This window comes from Protomyctophum bolini, assembly GCF_963924005.1.
Source record: "Protomyctophum bolini genome assembly, chromosome: 23".
Lineage (NCBI taxonomy): Eukaryota > Metazoa > Chordata > Actinopteri > Myctophiformes > Myctophidae > Protomyctophum > Protomyctophum bolini.
Genome location: NC_137884.1, coordinates 19,463,744 through 19,484,706, shown reverse-complemented (window position 1 = coordinate 19,484,706; position 20,963 = coordinate 19,463,744). Strand labels below are relative to the sequence as shown.

The window sequence follows — 20,963 nt, the reverse complement described above, 5'->3', positions numbered from 1 at the left end:
TATATTTCCCCCAAAACGCGGACAATCTTTGTGCTTTTATTTTAAAAGCAAAATCCGCCAACCTCCGGCTGTAGTGCCTTTAGCTGTTGTTGACTTGACAGTGTCTTGTGACGTCACATGAGAACAGAGCTTCCTCTGTGATCTGTAGCGCGGAAGTAAACCATCGTGCCAGAGGGAGCGCGCCACCTGCTGGAGTTTTACTAAAGTTTAGAAGAAATGTTACAAGTTGTAACACATTTCTAACAAAATATTAAGTAAAAGTGGCGTCCAGGGAGTAGGACCCTCACGAGTTCCTTGAAGGGGTTCCAAGCCCAGGGCTTCTATGTGTAGTTCCAGACTCTATATAGCATTCGAAGATTGTGGAATAGTCGTCTGGCTATGCGAGACTATCCTTTTAACAATAATTGTAAATCGTACCTGCTCTGTGTCTGTATTGTAAACTGAACCTTACCTCTCTCTCAAGCGTTATGGGGCACCTTGAAATGAAAGGTTTGACAACCACTGTAATAATTCAATCAAGACATTCATGATCATTTCATAACCTTGTAAAAATTAATTGCATTAAAATTGCATGTCCCAAAATATCTCTAAATGTAATGAAAGATTGCAGGCCAAACCCCCACTTGTTTATGCTATGGCCTTAGCCTATTCCTGAATATGCTCATAACACACATGAACCCTTGCATTTTAAGATGGGTCTATTTATGATGTATATGACAGAGCTCTGCAGCTGAATCATTTAGCTGGGACCCCCTGGAACTCCCTCAAGGACCCCAACCCGGAGGGACCCCGGTGAACTAAGTAAATAGGGTTTAAGTACCGGTAGTTCATTCTCAACGCAGATGGGATAAGTTTAAGATACATTATATTCCTATTTTAACTAAAAATAAAAAAGGAACAAACAACCGCACACTGTCTTCAAATGCAGTGAACCAACTTTTAATAGGGAAACAGCAACGTTTCGGCCTATGCGGCCTTCATCAGGCTATCTTATAGCAAAAATGCAAAATATTGCCTTGCTTGGAATGGATTCAATTAGTTAGCGGCCCTAACAAAGGTGGGCAATGGTCCCAGGACTATATTAAATGTTTGGTGGGCTAATTGGGTTAAAGTAAACTTCAACAAATCGCAGAAAAAAATATCTTTATTTGGTTAGGGCATAACTCAACTGTAAAAAAACAACAACAACTGAAATTTACAGAAACATTTTTTATTTTTTATTGTAACTGGTATCCCAGTGCGTCCAGTCCACTGTCCAAGAGCAGCAGGGACGAATCTCGGAACCTCTGAAGGAACCGACTCAGTTCCTCTTTAGAAAACACCTGGAGAGACATATTTGCAAACTTTAGTTACTAGTTTATTATTATTACAGATATACATTAATTAATCACTTCAGCCCTATATATATATATATACACATATACACACACAAAAAAATAATAATAGACGAGCTCACAATGCGATGCATTGTGAGCTTGTAGATCTGCCATTTTCAAAAGATTTTGACACATTTGAGTAATGAGTACTTTTACTTTTGGTACTTCAAGTATTCCGCACTTTTATTTTACAGAGTAATTCTAAATTGCAGTATTGATACTTTTACTTAACTCATTTAGGCCTGACGTCAAAAAAAAAAAAAGCCTTCTAAATCATGACAGTTTTCTGAAAAACCTCATGTTTCTATATCAGTGGTTCTCAATATTTCATGTAAGGACGCCCAGAATGAACTGTATTTGGCTGCGGACCCCCATCTGAAAATATGTTGTTCCAGGGACCCCCCCCCCAGAAGCAAAGATTTGAGTTAAAAACTTCACTCTGAAAGAACATATATGCAAAGATTTGCGCGACATGTTCACGATTAAAAAAAAATAGCAGACCTACAAGCAGATCTACACGCTCATCGTGTAGATCTGCTATTTTTCAACAGCTAAAGCATAACATCAGAAGGGGTTTTGAGTACTTTTAACACCACTGACAACAACAGGCAGCCAGTGATGCCAGACCCACCTCGTACAGCCTGTGCTGGTCAGAGGCGATGATGTCAGCGAGGCGCAGCGCCTCCTGCTGTTGGTTGGAGCGCTGCAGCACGTTCAACAGCAACACGCTCAGCCTGGGGAGACACAGGGAGCGCAGCATCGCCATCTGGTGGCTGCGCTCAACGTCCTCCAACGCATCCTGAGACAACACATTAAAAGGAGAATTCAGTGATTCCGCCCCCGGAAACAAGATGTGCACATGCACACGCTCTACAGTAGGGGCACACACACAACAGGCCAACATGCACCAAGGCCCGCCCCCACTCAACCATCCATCCTCCATCAACAAACACTGACCTGTCTGTTGTCGACCATCCATCCTCCATCAACAAACAGCAGAACGTTGTAGATTCTTTCTTTAACGTCGACAGTCAAAGCTTCAACGCCCGCCTCCCACCTGGCATAATCACTCTACACACACGCGCAGACACACACACACACACACACACGTTAATGTAATATTAATGTATCTGCATAGGGTAATGTTGTTTTATTTAAAAAAAAAATTGCTGTGAAAAAAGATAAGAATAACGTTGATACCTGGTATTCCTTCTCTCTCATCTCATTGGCTACTCTCTCAGTGAACTTGGCCTGTGGGGCGGGGTCTGGCTTCTGAGGGGCGGAGTTACTGTGGCCGAACCAATCATTAAACGCCTCATGGGCTTCCTGTTAAGAGATTAAATACATGTCAAGTACAGTGTGTGTGTGTATTAGGAAAACATGAAAAATCATTATTGAATATTGCGATATGACTCGTCTTGATAAGAAAACAAATATTCATTCTACAGATGAAAAGAGAATGAAAAGCCTACTGTACGCACATATTGAAAAATAAGAAAAATTGATTACTGTGCATTTCCATAATTCCAACATGGTTTTACTGAGAAACACCCCAGCACCTAGCTGTTATAAACCACCAACAATACCGTTCGCACTGTTCCCCTTAAAACAATTTCTTCTAACCCAAACAAAAAACATCCTTTATAAATGGATTGTTATGTACATATATAGCTTTTGTGATATGCACAGTATATTGTGAATGTTGATTCACAATACACTTTCGATATACAGGTGTTGTGTAGCGGTAGCCCTAATATGTATATCGTTGGCATCAGTCAGAAACCTCTTATTTCCATATTGTAACCTTTTGTGTATTTGAGTAAATGAATGCCCTACGTGATCATACTAGTCACATGAAAGCATCAAAAGTAGCAGCTTGTACATCTGCTACTTGTGCCGTTTTTGAATTCAAATTCTGAAACGTTAACAGTTTTGGACTTATTATGGGGTTTCCACCCAACATAGACAATATTACATCTTAATCTATATGCAATGCGTCTAGAGAGAATGATAGGTAGATGTTAGGTGATGCCTGACCAGGTAAGCTCTGATGCACAGGTGCTCTCTGACTGCGTTCTCGTCCTCGGCAGGAAGAGGCGTGTCCTGGCTAAGACCCTCCCACTGACGATAAATCTCCCTCATAGAATCTTCGGGCAGCTTGGAGAACACGGCCTTCACCGCATCCAGTTTCTGAACAGCTACAGACAACAGACAGACAGTCTCAGTGACATCCAGTTTCTGAACAGCTACAGACAACAGACAGACAGACATGGTCACAGTGACATCTAGTTTCTGAACAGCTACAGACAGACAGACAGTCACAGTGACATCTAGTTTCTGAACAGCTACAGACAGACAGACAGACATGGTCACAGTGACATCTAATTTCTGAAGAGCTGAAAAAAGGCAGAGACAGGTAGAAGAGAAAGCAAAGTCGAAAAAATGTGCATTAAAGAACAGAATGATAAATCGCATTGGGCATTAAATGCCCAATGCGAGGGGTGGCAATTGCCAACTACGGGGCCCCCAGGTGATGGCCCTGTCCAGTGTAACGTTGAATTACAGAAACAAACACATCAGGACAAAGTGAAACAAGGTGAATTGAAAAGAATAGTCATTGCCTCGTTTTATAATGGGACATAAATGCAGAAAATAGAGCAAGGGCCGACCAGCGTACTCCTGTGCAGTCTAATTATGTTTTTAACCCATTCAGGACGGGAACCCCTTTTGGTGTTTTAAGCATTATGTTATACTAACTGCTATTTTTTAAAAATCGTTAAAATGTGGCACAAATCTTTGAATATATATTGTTTCAGAGCGAACGTTTTTAACTCAAATCTTTGCTTCTGGGGGTCCCTGGAACAACATATTTTCAGTTGGGGGTCGGCGGCCAATTACATAACATTTGTGGGGTTCTTGACATGAAATAGTTTGAGAACCACTGACATAGAAATACAGTTTGTTCAGAAAACTGTCTGATTTAGAAGCCTTTTAAAAAAAGAAATCAGCCTCATGACTGGGTATGGGAGTCTTTTCTTCTGTAACAGCAGACAGACAAGTACAGTTGACAGAGAGAAAGGTACCCAAGAACTTCCTCATGATGGCATTGGACTGCTTGAGAGCTTCTGCTCGGTGGGCGGGGTCAAACAGCAGCCAATCAATGACGTCAATCTTCTTCTGGTCCTCCTATCATCAGAGAACACAACAAAAAGGGAATTCACACATGCCGTATGTGTGTGTACTGTACCAGTGTAGTATTAGTAGCAGCGACCAGAGTGTGTGCAGTGTGTGCCGGTGTGGTAGCAGTGTCAGAGTGTGTGTGTGTGACTGTGTGTGTACCTCTGTAGTGGCAGTATCCAGGGTGTTGTGGTGCGTGAACTCGGTGCAGTCTCTGTCTTTAACCGTCTCCACCACCAGCTTGGTGATCGCTGCTACATCTAGACCTACGCACACGCACACTTAAAGTCAGGCATGTGACCTCAAAATGTTTAAACATTTGCTTTTTCTGACATCTATCTGATGTATCTTCTTAAGTGGCAGATGCCATTTATTCAAACGGGGCTTTTTTTCTTTCTTTTTCTTTAGCTAAGCACAGTTTTCACTACGATCAAAGAGTCTAGGAGTTTGAATCCTCCGCGGTGCATCTGGTGCCGAATGCTGAATGATTGCCATGGATGTGTAACAAGGAGAGCGAGCCGAATAACCTGTGCACATGCTCTGAGCTGCAGTCCCCTCTGAATGATTTTTTCTTTCTTTCCCCGACCTCCACCAGTGGTAGTTGGATATAGTAAAATCAGATTACGGTAAGAAAAGCACTGGTCCGGAATTAAACTTTAACTGCCACGTACAGAAGCTGTACTGTGAACACGGCGAATGAATATAAGGAGGTGTGAATCTTGATTGGTCTTGTGATTCGATTTCGACAATGCATTTGTTTCTGCCAATGGATACTTTTCATCAGTAAATATAAACCATGTCATATAGACATATTATGAACTCCTTCAAAACATATCTCAACATGAAATTACATTTAGTTAACTAAAATAAATGTATAGGCTTAGACTACCTACTGTGAGAATGATGCTCAAGTCTTCAAAAACAAAAGCATCACAGACAGATCAATGCAATGTTGCCTTCCAGAAGTAATCGGATATCAACGTTCATACTTCATAGGCTATAATCAATGATGTCACTGCATCATCAGTATCAGTGTAATCGTGCATTGAAGAATTGATTCTTTCCCACACCTCTAATGGATATAAAACCAAACGTGAATTAGCTTCAGGCGACTGATCAATAGTTTTACCAGAATCATTCGCCAGCTGCAGACACCTCTTCCTCTGTTCCGACTGGCTAATGGTCTCCAGGAAGTTGGCATACTGTACGGTCGCCGTGCCGACGGGAAGTTGGCTGACGTAGCTGGCGATGAGTTCCCACTGGTGTTCTTTGATCAACACGCCGATGTAGGTCTGCAGTATGTCCACACACACGTCCTCCTGTACAGAGAAACATACATCAACACGCCGACGTAGGTCTGCAGTATGTCCACATACATCGCACATACATCGCATGTCAGTGATGTATCCTGAGGTCAACGGGGTTTCGGGTCTCGCAACATCATACCCCTCACTCAGGCGACCCAGCCGAGAGTGATCAAGTCCCGACTTACGTCCCAGTAGCTACCCTCAATCAGTCCCACTAGGGAAAAACCAGGGGCACACAATCCGTTGGAACTACTCCAGAACTAGTCTGCCAGGGTTGGGAGGTACACTTCTGGCACATGGAGGGACTAGGCTCTGTAACAATAAGGCTGACACCAAAAGGGGTTCCCGCCCAAAATGGGTTAAGCCATTAAAACCGGGAAAGCAGATGTGTTATTTTAGCCATCTATATATCTGCAGTATGTATATCTGACTATATCTACCCACCACCCAAAAATGTTCCTAAATTAACTTTATGGGATCTCAAACTTTACCCTATCGGTACCCTCATTTAGAACTCCAGGATCTATTAACATATCGGATGTTCTGATGAATTGAAAAAGGTGGACCCTGTTGTAAACAAGTGCAATGTTTTATCAGTGTGTCGTCCACAGTAACAGTCTTTTGATTAATATGCCAATATATATCTCCACGCCCCTGCGTACTATATCAGTGGTTCCCGAAAGTGGGTTCCACTTTGGGAACCACTGATTTAGGGAGTTCCAGGGGGTCCCCAGCTAAATGATAGTTTCACACCACACAGAATGTGGAATGTTAGGGTCCATTTGGTACTCTCTCAGAGTTAAATTTGTACACTCTCAAGAGTTAAATTAACATTGATTTTACAATATAAATTGGGGTCTCAGAGATAGAAATACCAATCCGTAGACTAATGCACGTCAAACTGGGGGTCCTTGAAATTAAACGGGTTCAGAATCACTGCTAGAGCCGTACAAATCTTCTCTTATGGGGGGGTCCCTGGCATGTCTCTTCAAATGGGAGCCGGTGGGCTAATTAGTGTCAATTTGGGGGTCCTTGACATAAAAAGGGTTGGGAACCACTGTACTGTATGAACATAGAACTGTGTACTGTGTGTGGTGTTGTGTATGTACTTTTAGTGCCATGCCCAGAGAGCGGTAGAACAACACCAGGTGAGACATGAAGCGCAGCAGGTGAGATGGGAGGGGCTTGGGACCTGTCAGCCAAACACCCAAGTCCTCCATAAGACCTGAGAAAGAGACACAAGACCATTCATTGCTTAAACACATGAACCCGAGAATACCCATTCTGAAGGGAACGTTAGCCGAAATAGCAATGGGCTTGTAGATCAGCCGTTTCCGGCAAAGAGGTTTGGTGTAGGAGGGTTTAAGTGGGTAACCGTCTGAAAATACACATTAGCATGGATCCAACACTACGCTACACCATGACAGTTCTGTCAATCAAACATGTCTATGAAATGTATGAAAAGTTGAATCTGCAACTAAATGTTATACAATATGTAGTGGGGGTGCCTGCTTCATCTTCATTCGTTAGAGTGTGTATGTGACGTGTCTGGTTTAAAGTAAATATCGGATAATCAGTTATTCCATGTGAAAGCACCTAAAACTATGTGACCAAAATATGATGGGGAAACAAGTCAGGGGTTAAATGGACTGTAAAGGTCATAGGTCATACCGTCCAGGTCTCCTAGTATGACAGCCTTCTGGATCACATGATAATGTTCTCTGGTCTCTTCCAACACCCTCTGAAACACAAACACTACAAATTAAAATCCAGAGACACATTGTGATAATGCTATTAATCCATCACAAACCCATAGAGAACAAATAGTCCAGCAAAACTTGACCATTTTATGCATGAAATCAATCGACATTTCACGTGTATGATAATAAAACCTCTTGAATCAAGCTGGTCACAATTTCAGTGCTAATATGCAATATAAAAAAATCACACTGATTTGAAATGAGGAGCACTCTTATCATACATCAACATACATCACATTCCGTGCTCAACCAATCAAATGATCACAAATGGCATTCCGGGCCAATCACTTTTGGCGTCTTCACTTTTCTGCCTCACTTTTTTATTTTCAATATGTACTTTGCTCAGCCAACAGAATCATCGCTATGGGGTGATCAGCCAATCATCAGCCAATGTTTGTGTTCACACAAAACCCGAAAGCTGGGCGTAGGAGGGGCTGGCGCCCCTCAAAACATAATGTCCCTAATATACTGTATATTTGTACGTGAGCTCTACCTTAGACTCTGTTGCTTGGAGCTCTTCAAACACTTTCTCCATAGTCCAGCTGAGAAGAGAAAGACGATTCAGAGGTACAGACAATTGAAATAACATTCAGCAAAAAGAATACTACTTCTGGTACTGTAAGATCATTTAGGTAATTAAAAAATGCGTTTGTTTGTGATGTGTGTGTGTGTTGGTGTTTGTATGCATTACTTGGCTTCCAGATACTCTCGTGGCAGTGTGTCAATGTCCTGGTGGGCCATGCCTGAAGACATCACTTCCTGTTCCACCAGCGAGTCGACCATCACTTTGAAGTACGCCCAAACACAATCCTCCCATGACTCACACACTGGCAACAACTGAAAAGACACACACACACACACACACACACACACACACACACACACACACTTTCTGTAGTTGATGCAATGACGTCTGTATCTGAAACCAGAGCCCCCCTTGACACACACACCCCCCCCCCCCCCCTACATATTCCTCGGACATGTTTAAATTATACGTATGTAATTAGTGTACTGTACAATTACGTTACATTGTGGCAGCTATATTAATGTTACAGGACAGCAGATGCTCTATCAAATTGAGAACATATTGAGGCACTGAGGCAGAGATGGATGAAAAAAACAAGGACATTTAGAAATGGACAGGAAAACATTTTATGATTCTGTGCAGGTTAACGTACCGGCCTGCTGTTTCCACTGAGGACGGCATAGATTGCTCTCTCATATCTGTTTAACTGCTCCTGAAAGACAACACACACACACACACACACACACACACACACACACAAGGATGGCCATTTTGGAATTTTATAAAATAATAATTTTACTGCAATGTCTGAGGAAACATAATGAACATTTTTACCTGTACATTGAAGAATAAAGAACCCTTAAACCTTGTGATGTATTAGTAATCTGGTAAGTAGCAAATAGAAGATGCAAATGCAAATATGCCAGTCAACAACATTTGTCTCATACAGTACATTTATGCTATTTGGGTGATTCATCTGTCCCTACTACTGTATGACTGAATTTAAGGATATGCATGTCATCATGTGTGTGCAGTGTGTGTAGACATATCAGTCTCTTTTCTCTCTCTACATCTCATGCACACCGAACAGTCTGAGCTACCTTTCCTATGCCGAGTTTGTAGATCTATTTTACATGGAATGGTGGCCAATATGACATACCCAGAACAGGGACACTAGGATTAAAGTGGTTGTTGTAGTATTAGTACTATTTTGCGTGTATAAATAAATACCTCTTCAGCCATTCTCCAACAACAGCTTTTCCAGATTCCTCTATTTGGGTTTCCTTCAACCGGCAGCAGCTCCACAGAGCCTGATGAAATACCATTATTAGAAGCAATTCTAATCAAAAACGGGAAAAGAAATTACAGGGGGAAAAGAAAAGATGTGATGCTTGGTCACGTCACGTTAGCAGTCGAGGTTGCCATGACGATAACAGTGTGGTTGTCATAGTAACGGTACCTGAGTTGATGTTTGGGTCATGGTAAAGCTTCCATCCCTCCAGAGTCGCTGCTCTCCAGGCCTGACCACAACGTTTACATAGCCTCTGAGCCTAGGCAGACACACACACACACACACACACAAATGACACAATGCAAGTTTGCTTGTTACTACTGTTGTTAGTACTGTAATCGGCTGGGTATGTCGGTGTTGTCTGTGGGATGCACACGCAAATCAGTGGAAACAACTGTCCGACATGTGGTCGAACATGCGCTGCTCCCGTGCTTGCGGTTATGGTTAGGTTGTTAGGGTTTGAGGTAGGTTGTCGTTTTTATTTTTTTTATTTTTTTATCCCACGATTTTGTAACTTATTTTCCCCCCTTGTGCCAATTATCTAATGTGATCCTGGGCTCTACACACCTTCCGCCAACCTAGTCCCCATATATGGGGGACAAGGGGAGAGCAACGGACTTGAACTCATGGTTCCTTCATGTTGCTCCTTTACAGGGGGGAGGTTGTCGTTCTATTGACAGTCGGACCAATAGTATGTCAGAACTAAAGCCTGTGCCCGTTGTCCGTCGGCCAATCAGGGACCACCATTATTGATGACGTAACTAAGGTACATTTGGTGATTGGCGGTCAAAAAGTGGTGGTCCCTTTTTGGCTGTTGATGGTGACATAACAAGGTAAGTTTTAAGGTTGGTATAAGGTCAATAACGGGTCTAAAGGATTTAGAGCAGTTGTAATAGACATTAGTTAGTAGCAGTACTTGTGCGCTCTGCTTACGCACAAGTAGGCAATGTATGGCCTACTTGTGTGCAAGGCGCAAGTTGGAACCTCGACAGAGTGCATTTCTTGTACATTATAGAATGAAAATTATTTTATGTCTTTTTCATATATAGTATTTATGCATTTGCTCATAATCTAAACGTTCCTTTAATAAAGATCTACGTTTTTCTCAAACCGAGAACCTAACAGTGTTGCACATTTGGACAAGCCATCGGTCAAAACATTGGTAACTGGTGGTCTAGGTCCAGGACTCTCTGGATCACACCCAAACATCTGGCATCAGTCAGCAAAAAGATAACCATTTCTTCAGGGCAACCTACTGATCATTCCCTTTTCACGGTTTATGGATAATGCCGAGCTTATCTATAAACTACTAAGTTTCACATACGTAAGTTCGTCAGAAACTAATTTGTGTCCAGCTCCAAAGGTAGTACAAATTCAAAGTTCCAACCGAGAACTCGGAAATTATACTTTTAACAAAACCAAACCTAAAATAGCAAGATAACGTGTCAGTGTTGCATTATGAACAATATAATGTACAACAATGGTTCCCAAAGTAGGGTCCGGGGACCCCTAGAGGTCCTTGAGGGAGCAAAATGATAGTTAGGAACCAAATGGACCGTTAGGGTCCATTTGTCGGGGGACTGTAGCTTAATTCAGGTCAAAGTGGGGGTCCTTGAAAAATGGGGGGTCCGGTGGGCTAATGTGTCAGTTTGGGGGTCCTTGACATGAATAAGTTTGGGAACCACTGATGTACACAAAAACAAAACATGACAGAACTCCACTGGTTCTGGAAGGTTCATACAGTAGGTGGAAAGGAGACGATACATACCTGTTCTATCATTCCAGCTCTGATGAGGGTGAACAGGTTCTTCAGGAGTCTGTTTTCGTCTTCTCTGTCCAGGTCCACCAGAGGGCGCTGCTGTCTCACTGGAGCATCTGGGTCCTACCACAGAAACATAGACAGGTATAGAAAGACAAGACAGGGACAGGCAGAGAGGTAGAGAGACATACAGTCAGAGAGGGATAAGTAGAGAGAGAGACAGGTAGAGCAGTGATTTCCCAACCTGTGGGAACCTGTGTGTAGCATAATATAGCATTAATATAAAAATCACACCTGTGTGAAGTTAGGGGTGCTCTTATCATCATACATCATCATGACATAACATGTCCATTAAGGATTTGTCAATGGCACACTGCGTTAGTTCTATTGATCCAAGCCAGAACACAATCGATTTGATCATTAAAATAAACTCTGAATGCTCTGAAAATGCACGCGGTCCACCCGTCCAACCCGTCTTTTAAGCGGTCAGATGGGTGGACCAGATAAGGTTGGGAGACGCTGCATAACATATGGAATCCATCGGGAGCAGAAGGACCAGCGGGGCTCTCACCAGTTCAGTGACCAGGGCTGCAGTGACTCCAGCACTTCCTGCTCTTCTCATCTTCAAAGCATGGAGGGTGTTCTCCCTGCAACACACACACGCACACACATACACACACACAGTGTACTCAGGTGGAAGAGCACATCACTGCATCATGTCTGGCTGACTGACATCTCACGGTGGACGTCTTCTCACCACCTCAAGCTGAACCCAGCCTTTTTTTTGTTGTCGATATGTTTATTGACAACCCAGACAACACTGAGCTTCTCTTCTTCCCAGCTAAGTTTCCTGCCCCACACAAGATCTAACCATTTTCCTACGCCTCTCCAAATGAAACGGAATGCCGCAGCACGCTTGGTGTTCAACCAGCCAATATTTTCATGTGCGGTTACTGTCTGCACAGAGTACAATACACTGATGTTGGCCAAGCAACCAATTAAAAGGCATGGCACCCCCATATCTTCAAAGTCGGTCAACCATAGACCCCACCTTAGCCCGAAGCACGTGTCCGAGGCTCGACGACCTTGCAGGCTTACGCAAAGGCTACAAATGTAATTTAGATGGCATGTTGTGTAGACAGATGCCATGACATTATGGATCTGGCATCCTATAGTGTTTATAGTTATTCTACTGTTAGACTGATGATAGGTTCTTGGTTTACTTATGATCCTAGATGACTTCTATTTCTATGCATTCGATGTATTACCTTGTGTTGTTCTTGCTTACTGTAAGTCGCTGGATTAATGCCTAAATTGATGTTGTAAATGTTGCACCACAATGTACTCCATGACGCAGACGGAGACAGACGGGTACTGACCAGTAGACATTCTTGGCGTAGTATTCGATGTTGTCCGCAAAGTCTCCAATCTGATCTCTGGCAATGCTCTCCAACCAATCAACGACCAGCTAGAAACAAACGGGAGGACCAATGTGTCAACCAATGAATAACAAAATGGAAAGAAGTGTAAACCAGCTTTTGTTTTGTTCATTTTGTTCATCAAGATGGCGGTCCCTTGACATCCAATTAACAAATTACAGTGAAACACAGACCCTCACAATATGGCATCTAGACCACCAGTACATTAGAACTTGATCCAAAACAGGGCTACAAAAGGTTTTTATTACTTATTCTGAATAAGTGTGTGTGTGTGTGTGTGTGTGTGTGTGTGTGTGTTAGTGTTACCTGGCTCTGTCTGACGACTGCATCCCGTTGGAACAGCTGATCCACAACTAACTTCTCACTCTCACAGGGGACCTGCCCAGTACACACACAAACAGATGTTTCATCAACCCATTCTGACCCGAGATCAGATTCTAAAATGTCTTTTGTCGATTAAAAAAAAATAGCAGACCTACAAGCTCGTAGCCACTCGGTGGCGCGCTATGAGCTTGTAGATCTGCTATTTTTCAATAGCTAAAGCATGACATAATGCTAACACCAAAAGGGGTTCCCGCCCAAAATGGGTTAAGGATGTGGAAATTCCAAAATATATTAACACACTTTATGGGATTGTGTGTGTGTGTGTGTGTGTGTGTGTCTCTCTTACAGACAGGTCCATCATGATGTCATCTCCGATTTCTGACTGAACACGATCCCTGGAGACAGAAACGGAAAGATGTTGGTTCCCATGGGAACTGAAACACTTTATTTCCACATCATATCAATGTACCGACAAGAGAGACGGGTAGGTAGACAGACAGACAGGTACCTGTACAGTGAGTTGATCAGTCTCCATGTGTTGTGTTCCTGCTGTAGAATCCATTTAACCCCAGCTATCTTACTGAGCTGACCGGACCTCAGAACCACATGCTCCAGAGTAGCTACCTACACACACACACCCGCACACCCACAAATACAAAATTAAGCCCTTCAGAATGAGGGTCTAGGTATAGGGTCTAAGTGTTTAGGAAATGTAGACTTGTGAATTAATACACGATCATTTGCCCCTCCATTCAGTTAAAATATTGGTTTGATTGATTGATTGATTGAATACTTTATTGAAAATATAATTCAAAAGGATAAATTCATAAGAAAGCTGTTAGGCTTGTTTCCATTGTGGTCATCTTGGGGAAAGGGGAAGGGGAGCAACAGACAATAACGGTACAATACAGACAAAAACAGGAGGCAAAAAGCAAACATAAAACAAAAAACACAAGAAACAGAACAAAATTCATATAAACTGACCAATAAAACTGGATTTCTTTTCTTTTTTTCCCTTCCTTTTTTTTTTTTTTTCATTTCTGCCATTTATCTATTCTACACTATATTTACACTATGTTACATAAGTTTTGTTTTCATAGCAAGTTCTACCTTGTCCTGGCAGAGGTCCTGGTAGTCCTCCAAAAGATCAAATACCGCAGAAGATGAAAACTTCACAAAGGAAGCAAGGAATTCTGGGAAAAGACTAGCCGCAGCTAAAGGAGAGAAGAGAGGAGAGGAGACATTAGTCTCCCAAGATGTGGTAGAACAATTGGATGTAACATCCAGGTTTGGACCACAGGCTGTGAAGAGTAGAGAGTCCCAAACAACTGAATTAGATTCTAGTAAACTAAAAGGTTTTATTTGTCACATGTAGTACCTTTGTTAGAAGCATAAAGCCCCTGAGATTTGTTTTTGAGGGGTTCCACCTCCTTAAACACAAGCGAACATTTGCAAATACAACTGTGGTAGCTCTACAAGCTGTGGAAATTGAATTTGTTACTTACAGCGTGTCGTTTAGTTCAGAGGTCCAGGGACCCCAGTGGTCCCTAAGGGAATTCCAGGGGGTCCCAGTCCCCACACAACATGTGTAAATATAGCATCAATATATATTTAACCACTTTAACCCTATATATACACATCAGGTATTTGAAAAAAGCAGGTCCACAAGCTTGTAGATCTATATCTGTAGATATTTGAATCAGCAGATGTTTCAGAAAAATCTGCCAACATACACCGGCCCCTGGCGCAAAATACTGTCAGATAGGGGTCAGCAGGCAAATACAATTTGGGGGTCGTTGACATGAAAATGTCTGAGAACCGCTGGTTTCAGTTTACCGGCCTCTCCTGGGTCGTCATCCTTCAGAAGGGCGGAGTTGAGGTTGCCGACGTCATCAGTGAAGCTGGCATCAACCAACCCAGATAGAGGGGACGGGTAAAGACTGTTTGTCCAATCACTGTCATCTAGAAGCTACACAAACCGTACACAGATTAATATACTGATAACTGTCAGGGTGTGTGTGTGTGTGTGTGTGTGTGTGTGTGTGTGTGCGTGTGTGAGAGAGTTACCATGCTAGCTCCTGGTGTATTCATGAATCTGGGAGTTCTGCCTCCTGTTGCTATAATGGACGACATGTCTGGATTCCTATTCCTGGGGGTGACTGACAGAAATATTGACTTAAGACAGTGTGTGTGTGTGCGCGCAAGTGCCTGCATTACTATACTTGTGAGGGCCAAAAAGAAACAGGAGGACGACTATGTTCCTGGTCCTCACAAGATAAATGGTTGTTTTATGGTTAACAATGATGATTTTTAGAGTTAGCCTTAGAAATATTGTGTTGGGGTCAGGGTTAGGATTAGACATTTACAGCAGGGTGTTAGTAGGATTAGTTATGCCTGATTTATACTTTGACGCGACGACCTCACAGTAGATCTGCTATCGGGGGTAAAGGATTACTAGGGTTAAAAATGGCCCAAAAGATGTACAAATTGCCTTTATAAAACCGGTGCCTAAAATGTTGATGAACAAAGCAAAATGAACAAAGCTAAATGGTGCGCATGAGTTACCAGCTTGTCTGAACAGAGATCCTGGAGTGTTTAGTCTGAGGTTCCGGGCTGGTGTTACCGTGGACAGGCCTGGGCTGAGGTTGTCAGGTGATGGGACTGAACAGCAGGGCTCAGGAAAACTAAATTATGGCTAATCCTTCTGCTGGCTAGCTGCTACAGGGGATTAGGGGTTCCAAAACAATTCAGCTCAAGACCCAAAAGTTACATTTGGTGTCTCCCCGCCGGTGACCCAACCTTAAACAAATACATTATAATATGTATTAACCACTTGTCATTTTTATATAGTATATATTTACCTGGTATACAGTGAAAATAGCTGATCTACGAGCTCACAACATGTTGCAAATTTGCGATACAACATATTGTGAGCTTGTAGATAAGCTATTTTAATTTTTGTATCTTCTAAAATAGGAATTGTAGGCGTTTTGGGGAATATTTACTTGGAAATCATTGTGGGAAACACTGGGGACTCGCGAGTAAGAAAAGTAAAACTCCTCATAAAAAGTTCTGAAAATTATTGTATTGTATAGTTTTTCTCGTTTACCTTCACAACGAGGTATAACTGTAAGGATTGTGCAATCGTGGAATGAGCAAAACCGCTCAAAATTTGCCCAAACCCCCCCCCCCCCCCAATATGGTTCTGCTGGTATTTGATCTTGTTTTCAGTGACATGTGTGTGACTGGGTAGTACGAGTCCTGCAACGTTGTTGAGTTTGTATGTGCTCCAAGCAGCAACACCATGAAACCATGAAAGATGTTTGTCCCTTCAGGTTAATGCCTGTGCAATAGTAGTCCTGACAGACCTGGACTATGCAGACGACATCAGCCTGCTCTTGACTTTGACCACGTGGAACAAGCTCAGAAGCTCTAAAACACAGTGGAGTCAGAGTGTGCCAAGGCTGGCTTCCGGCTGGATGCCAAGAAAATTTAGGTTATCACCTATAAGAAGTCAAAGACTTCATGGACCTGGGCTCATGGCCATGGGTCAACTCAACAGAGCAAAATCTTAAAGGCACTTGCATGGGGGCCCTGAACAGCATAGCCAGTGTATGGCACTCCAACCACCCGCCCCGATCAAATCAAACTCAGCTTCTTCTATGAAACGGAGGAGTCCGTTCTCCTTTACGGCAGTGAAGGAGACGCTACCCACACGTTTTGCTGTGTTGCCCATTCCACTATCCTTACAAGTTATACCTCGCCGTAAAGGACGATAAAAATTAAAAAAAAATTATTGAAGGGGAGACATAATCGACCAAAGTTACGTTTCAGAACCTTTACTATGCCCACTTTATATGTATGTATATGTTTATCTGTTTGTTTATTTTATTTTTTATTGTTCTTGAAAAATGAATACATTTTAAGTAGGAAAATAAAGTTTCAGAACCTTTTTTCTTAGGAATTGAGTTAATTCTCTCTCTCACTCTGACACAAACACACACACAAACTAAGGATACATGCAACTTTTTTGTAGCTGCGTCTGCGAGCTGCTCTTGTGACGTCAGTGTCCCTGGCCACCGGAGACAGCAACACATCTTCTCCCCTGCAGAGAATAAACGCATGATAATATATTAACACAATTAGCATTGCAGGTTCATGCCTTAACAGGGTGGACAGAGAGACCAAACACAGTAGTATGGCGGCGGCGGCTCAGGGGTAGAGTGGCCGGATGGTAACTGCAAGGTTGCCAGTTCGAACCCGGGCTCCACCTGAGTTAGTGTCGAATATTCGATTGTCCTTTAGCAAGACACTGAACACCTAATTGCTCCTGATGTGCTGGTCGGTGCCTTGCAGGGTTTCCGTCACCATCAGTGTATGAATGTGTGTGTGAATGGGTGAATGTAATGCACAATCTATGTAAAGCGCCTTGGATAAAGGCGCTATATAAATGCACCATTGACCATTCACAGTATAGACGCCAACATAACACAAATAATACTTTCATACTACTACATTCATAGCTACCGTAACAATTGATTCTGGCCCTAATGTTCATTTAAAAAGCCAAGTAAAAGTAGTCGATAATATACCAATAGGCTCTTTATAATTATAAACTGGACTACAAAAAGGTGCAGTGTCTTACTCCCTGCAAGGCTATCAAGAGCTAGGTTTTCAATGTTATGGGTCCTAATGGGACCCATGGGTGGTCGTATATGGGTCCCAGGGTCCCCAATAAAATCTGTCATTTTTGACCAAGTGAATTGTTCATCGCAACTTCCAACACTAGATTTTTGTAGAGTTGCAACACAACCATTGACAAATTTGACAGCCCACACATCCAAACAGAAAATCCTATCTGATTGTATTAGTAAACTAACTGATAGATATTTTCTGTTATCAGTTTGATAGATATAACTTTGTAAATCTACTAAGGTTGGGTTACTGGTATTGGCTACCATTTCAAAGCCATCTCCAACCAACCTCTTTCTATCTGCAGAGTATTTGTTTCATAAAAATCAATCATAGACATGTTATAATCTACTTTCTGTCAAGACATTCCATCCGAAGGTCAGTGATTTCCGACGAGCACCTTCCAAACGCCAACACAGAAAGTAGCTCATAACATGTCTAGTCGTCTACGGTGGATTTTTATGAAACAAACACTTTGCAGATGGAAAGGATATAATTCAAGCTTTCTGTACAGCTGCAATGCTGGTGTTGCAACTCTAGATTCATCAACACATTAAATAATCTAGTGTTGCAAGATGTTCAACTGGCATTTGATCTTATATTCAAGAATGATGAAAATGCATCTGAGAATATTAAACAAAATCCCAAAGCTGACAACTTTATACATAGTTACATAATTAGCACAACAAAATAAACTCCGAGCCAAAAGGGGACTGCCCATACCTCCAAAGTCCTGTTAGTCCAAAGCTCCGAACATACATCACTTCTGCATGCGGTTAGGTTTAGGGTTAGGGTTTAGTAAAGTAATGAGGTTAGGTTTAGGGTTAGGGTTTAGTAAAGTAATGATGTTAGGTTTAGGGATATGGTTAGTAATGCGTGATTCGGATCAACACACCTTCGGAACAATGAGCCGTCGAACTAAAGACACGGCACCGAACCAAACACTTACCGTAATTAAAAGGTTTAGCCTTACTGGACATACTGTAGCCTACACTTCAACCTGTATCTCACACTCACATCAAGACCATGTGAGTCTCTGTCTCTCTGTCTGTGTCTCTCTCTGTCCCTCTTTCGCTCTGTCTCAGCTGTGCCTGTCTCGCCTCTCTAATGTTAATTTCCATTGCAACCTTTCTCCCTCGCCGTCTTGCCCACTCTCGCTTCATTTCTAGCCGTCTCTTTCTCGCTCTCACTCCCACAAACACACGGACCCACACCCACACTGACAACCCAACATACACACACACAAAGCAACATGCAGCAATATCCTGCCTGCATGGCGGAGAGGAGAAGGTAGAGTTATTTTAAACAGATGTGCAGTTGTCTAGTTGCTTGTCGAGGTATTTCTTGGAAGAAGCACATTTAATGACGATGTCCCTTGTCCTGGAATTCTTATGCTTGATTTCTAACAGGGGTCTCTCCAGCTCTCTAGAACAGAACATAAGCTACATTTTCAGGTAAATAACATTAGAAAATGCAATATGACAATGTAAAGTTCAAAGTTAGAACCTATCTTCATATAATTGGTACTCACTAATGTTCATGATAAAATAGCACCATTCTTTTCCTACTCACTCAGTCTGTGTCTCATAGTAGGGCTGTGGGTAGCCCCTCTCGGAACCCTACATAAAGCTTTTATGAAATTTGATGGGCGCTTTATACGTAGGGTTCCTGGTCATGCTAAGATTTTTCAATGCGATTGTTGGAACGCGGATATACACAAACTCATCGTTTAGTCGATCGGCGCGGTATTACGACGCTTTTTATTGTGTTTGTTTACGGATGTGCGAACTATAAGTACCTTACATACCTCTGATAAAATCTCCTGTGTCGCGGAAGCCGTTAAGTATTTTTAATCCATGTTTGATTAAAAATGTCGCTTTGATTTCTTCTTGTTTATTTACCGTTTATTGTACCGCCTCTCGATGTGCGGTTGGCTTTGCGGGCTATGTCCCTGCCTCTGATCTGCTCCGTCATAGCTGTAGCACCACTAGCTAGCCAGATAGGTGGTACAATGAGGTGTCAATAAACAACGTAGGAAGAAGCGACATTTTTAATCAATCATGGATTAAAAATACTTAACGGCTTCCGCGACACAGGAGATGTGTCGGTATGGTATGTAAGGTACTTATAGTTCGCACATTCGTATGTCAATACATGAATAAACATGGTAAAAGCCCGCAGAAGTCCGTCTCATGGCGTGTTTACATTGTATTTGTTTGTGCGTAACTGGCGACAGCCCAGCGTGAAGCAGGACCCAATGGGTAAAGTAAACAAAGTATCAGAAACTTTACTACATTCGGGTTCTGCTTGCGGGGCTAGGCTGTGGGTATTTCAGAAACCCGTCCACCAGTGACATCATCGTTTTTCAAACAATATTTAGATTTGTATTATCGTGAGAACGATGGCTTAGTTAAAATGACACTGATGAATTTACAGTGTAGTTAGCAGACACATTGTATGTGTTATTGAACACACTGCAAGTGTAGCCTTGGATCAAGACTATCACAGATGTATTTCATAGAGTCTGACTTTTACTTTCGTATCTACAACATCTAGGATAGTCTTGGTCAGCTCCGCGGGGCTAGTGTCAATTTGGGGGTCCTTGACATGATAAAGTTTGGGAACCACTGCTGTACCGGCTGACAGGTGAGCCAGTCAGTCGGCAGTTAGCATCAGTCATGCTATCTATGCTATTTGGATAGCACCACTTAGCAGTAGCCATGCATGTGACATGTCTAGCAGACGACGAGCACAAACACCGACCACGGGCACATAGGTTAGGTATAAAACTATTTACAGTTGTTTTTGACAGTGATGATATTAAGTGTTTTGTTATATTACCAGTCCATGTTTGCACGCTGTCTGTCTGCGTTCCTTCTCTCCCGCTCCGACAGGATTTCAACAACACATCAGCTTCCGGTCGGTATTAACTTCTTCTTCATAACATGTGAAAAAGAAAAACGCATCTAGGCGAATTACTTCCGCCCCGCACGCACAGTTCACTTTGGGAATTACATGGGAATCCTATATCAATAGATTATCTCCCCCTCTCATATTTTAAGTGAGAGAGGTTAAGTTTTTTTTACCATTACTGTCATGGCCATACCTTTGTTGTAGAGTGGTCGGTTAAGCTAACCGTCCGGGCCATAAAAACATAATTTTAACACTTTCTGTAGGCCTACAATTTTGAAAAAACTCTTTCTCCTACAGTAGTATGATTATAACCTCATGTCACCAGGCTTTCCACCTCGGAGGAAAGCCTGGTCTGTGTTCCAAAATCGCCGTGTGAACCGGTCTGGAGCGGATGGTAAT

The 20,963-nt window shown here is 42.4% G+C and overlaps 1 protein-coding gene across 1 annotated transcript; it reads right to left on the bottom strand.

Moving 5' to 3' along the window:
* Positions 1-1,126: 1,126 nt before the first annotated feature.
* nup107 (nucleoporin 107) lies at positions 1,127-20,582 on the bottom strand. Its single transcript, XM_080757542.1, has 27 exons — positions 20,493-20,582; positions 16,979-17,064; positions 15,525-15,620; positions 15,027-15,118; positions 14,796-14,928; positions 14,070-14,173; positions 13,468-13,583; positions 13,306-13,354; positions 12,942-13,013; positions 12,576-12,664; positions 11,768-11,843; positions 11,206-11,319; positions 9,606-9,696; positions 9,377-9,456; positions 8,799-8,858; positions 8,312-8,457; positions 8,114-8,162; positions 7,532-7,601; positions 6,970-7,085; positions 5,683-5,872; positions 4,716-4,819; positions 4,460-4,562; positions 3,414-3,574; positions 2,577-2,702; positions 2,334-2,447; positions 2,008-2,175; positions 1,127-1,322 (listed from the first exon to the last, which is right to left on the bottom strand). The coding sequence occupies exons 1-27, from the start codon at positions 20,498-20,500 to the stop codon at positions 1,218-1,220; spliced, it is 2,718 nt and encodes a 905-aa protein (XP_080613668.1). The 5' UTR covers positions 20,501-20,582; the 3' UTR covers positions 1,127-1,217.
* Between the last annotated feature and the right edge of the window lie 381 nt (positions 20,583-20,963).

Bases quoted from the DNA above. Each gene is read 5' to 3' on its own strand.
- nup107 (XM_080757542.1), bottom strand. The intron at 8,458-8,798 runs GTACGTTAACCT...GTGTCTTTTCAG, and splicing joins TCAGTGGAAACAGCAGGCCG to TTGTTGCCAGTGTGTGAGTC. The intron at 7,602-8,113 runs GTAGAGCTCACG...TTTGTGTTTCAG, and splicing joins TCCAAGCAACAGAGTCTAAG to AGGGTGTTGGAAGAGACCAG.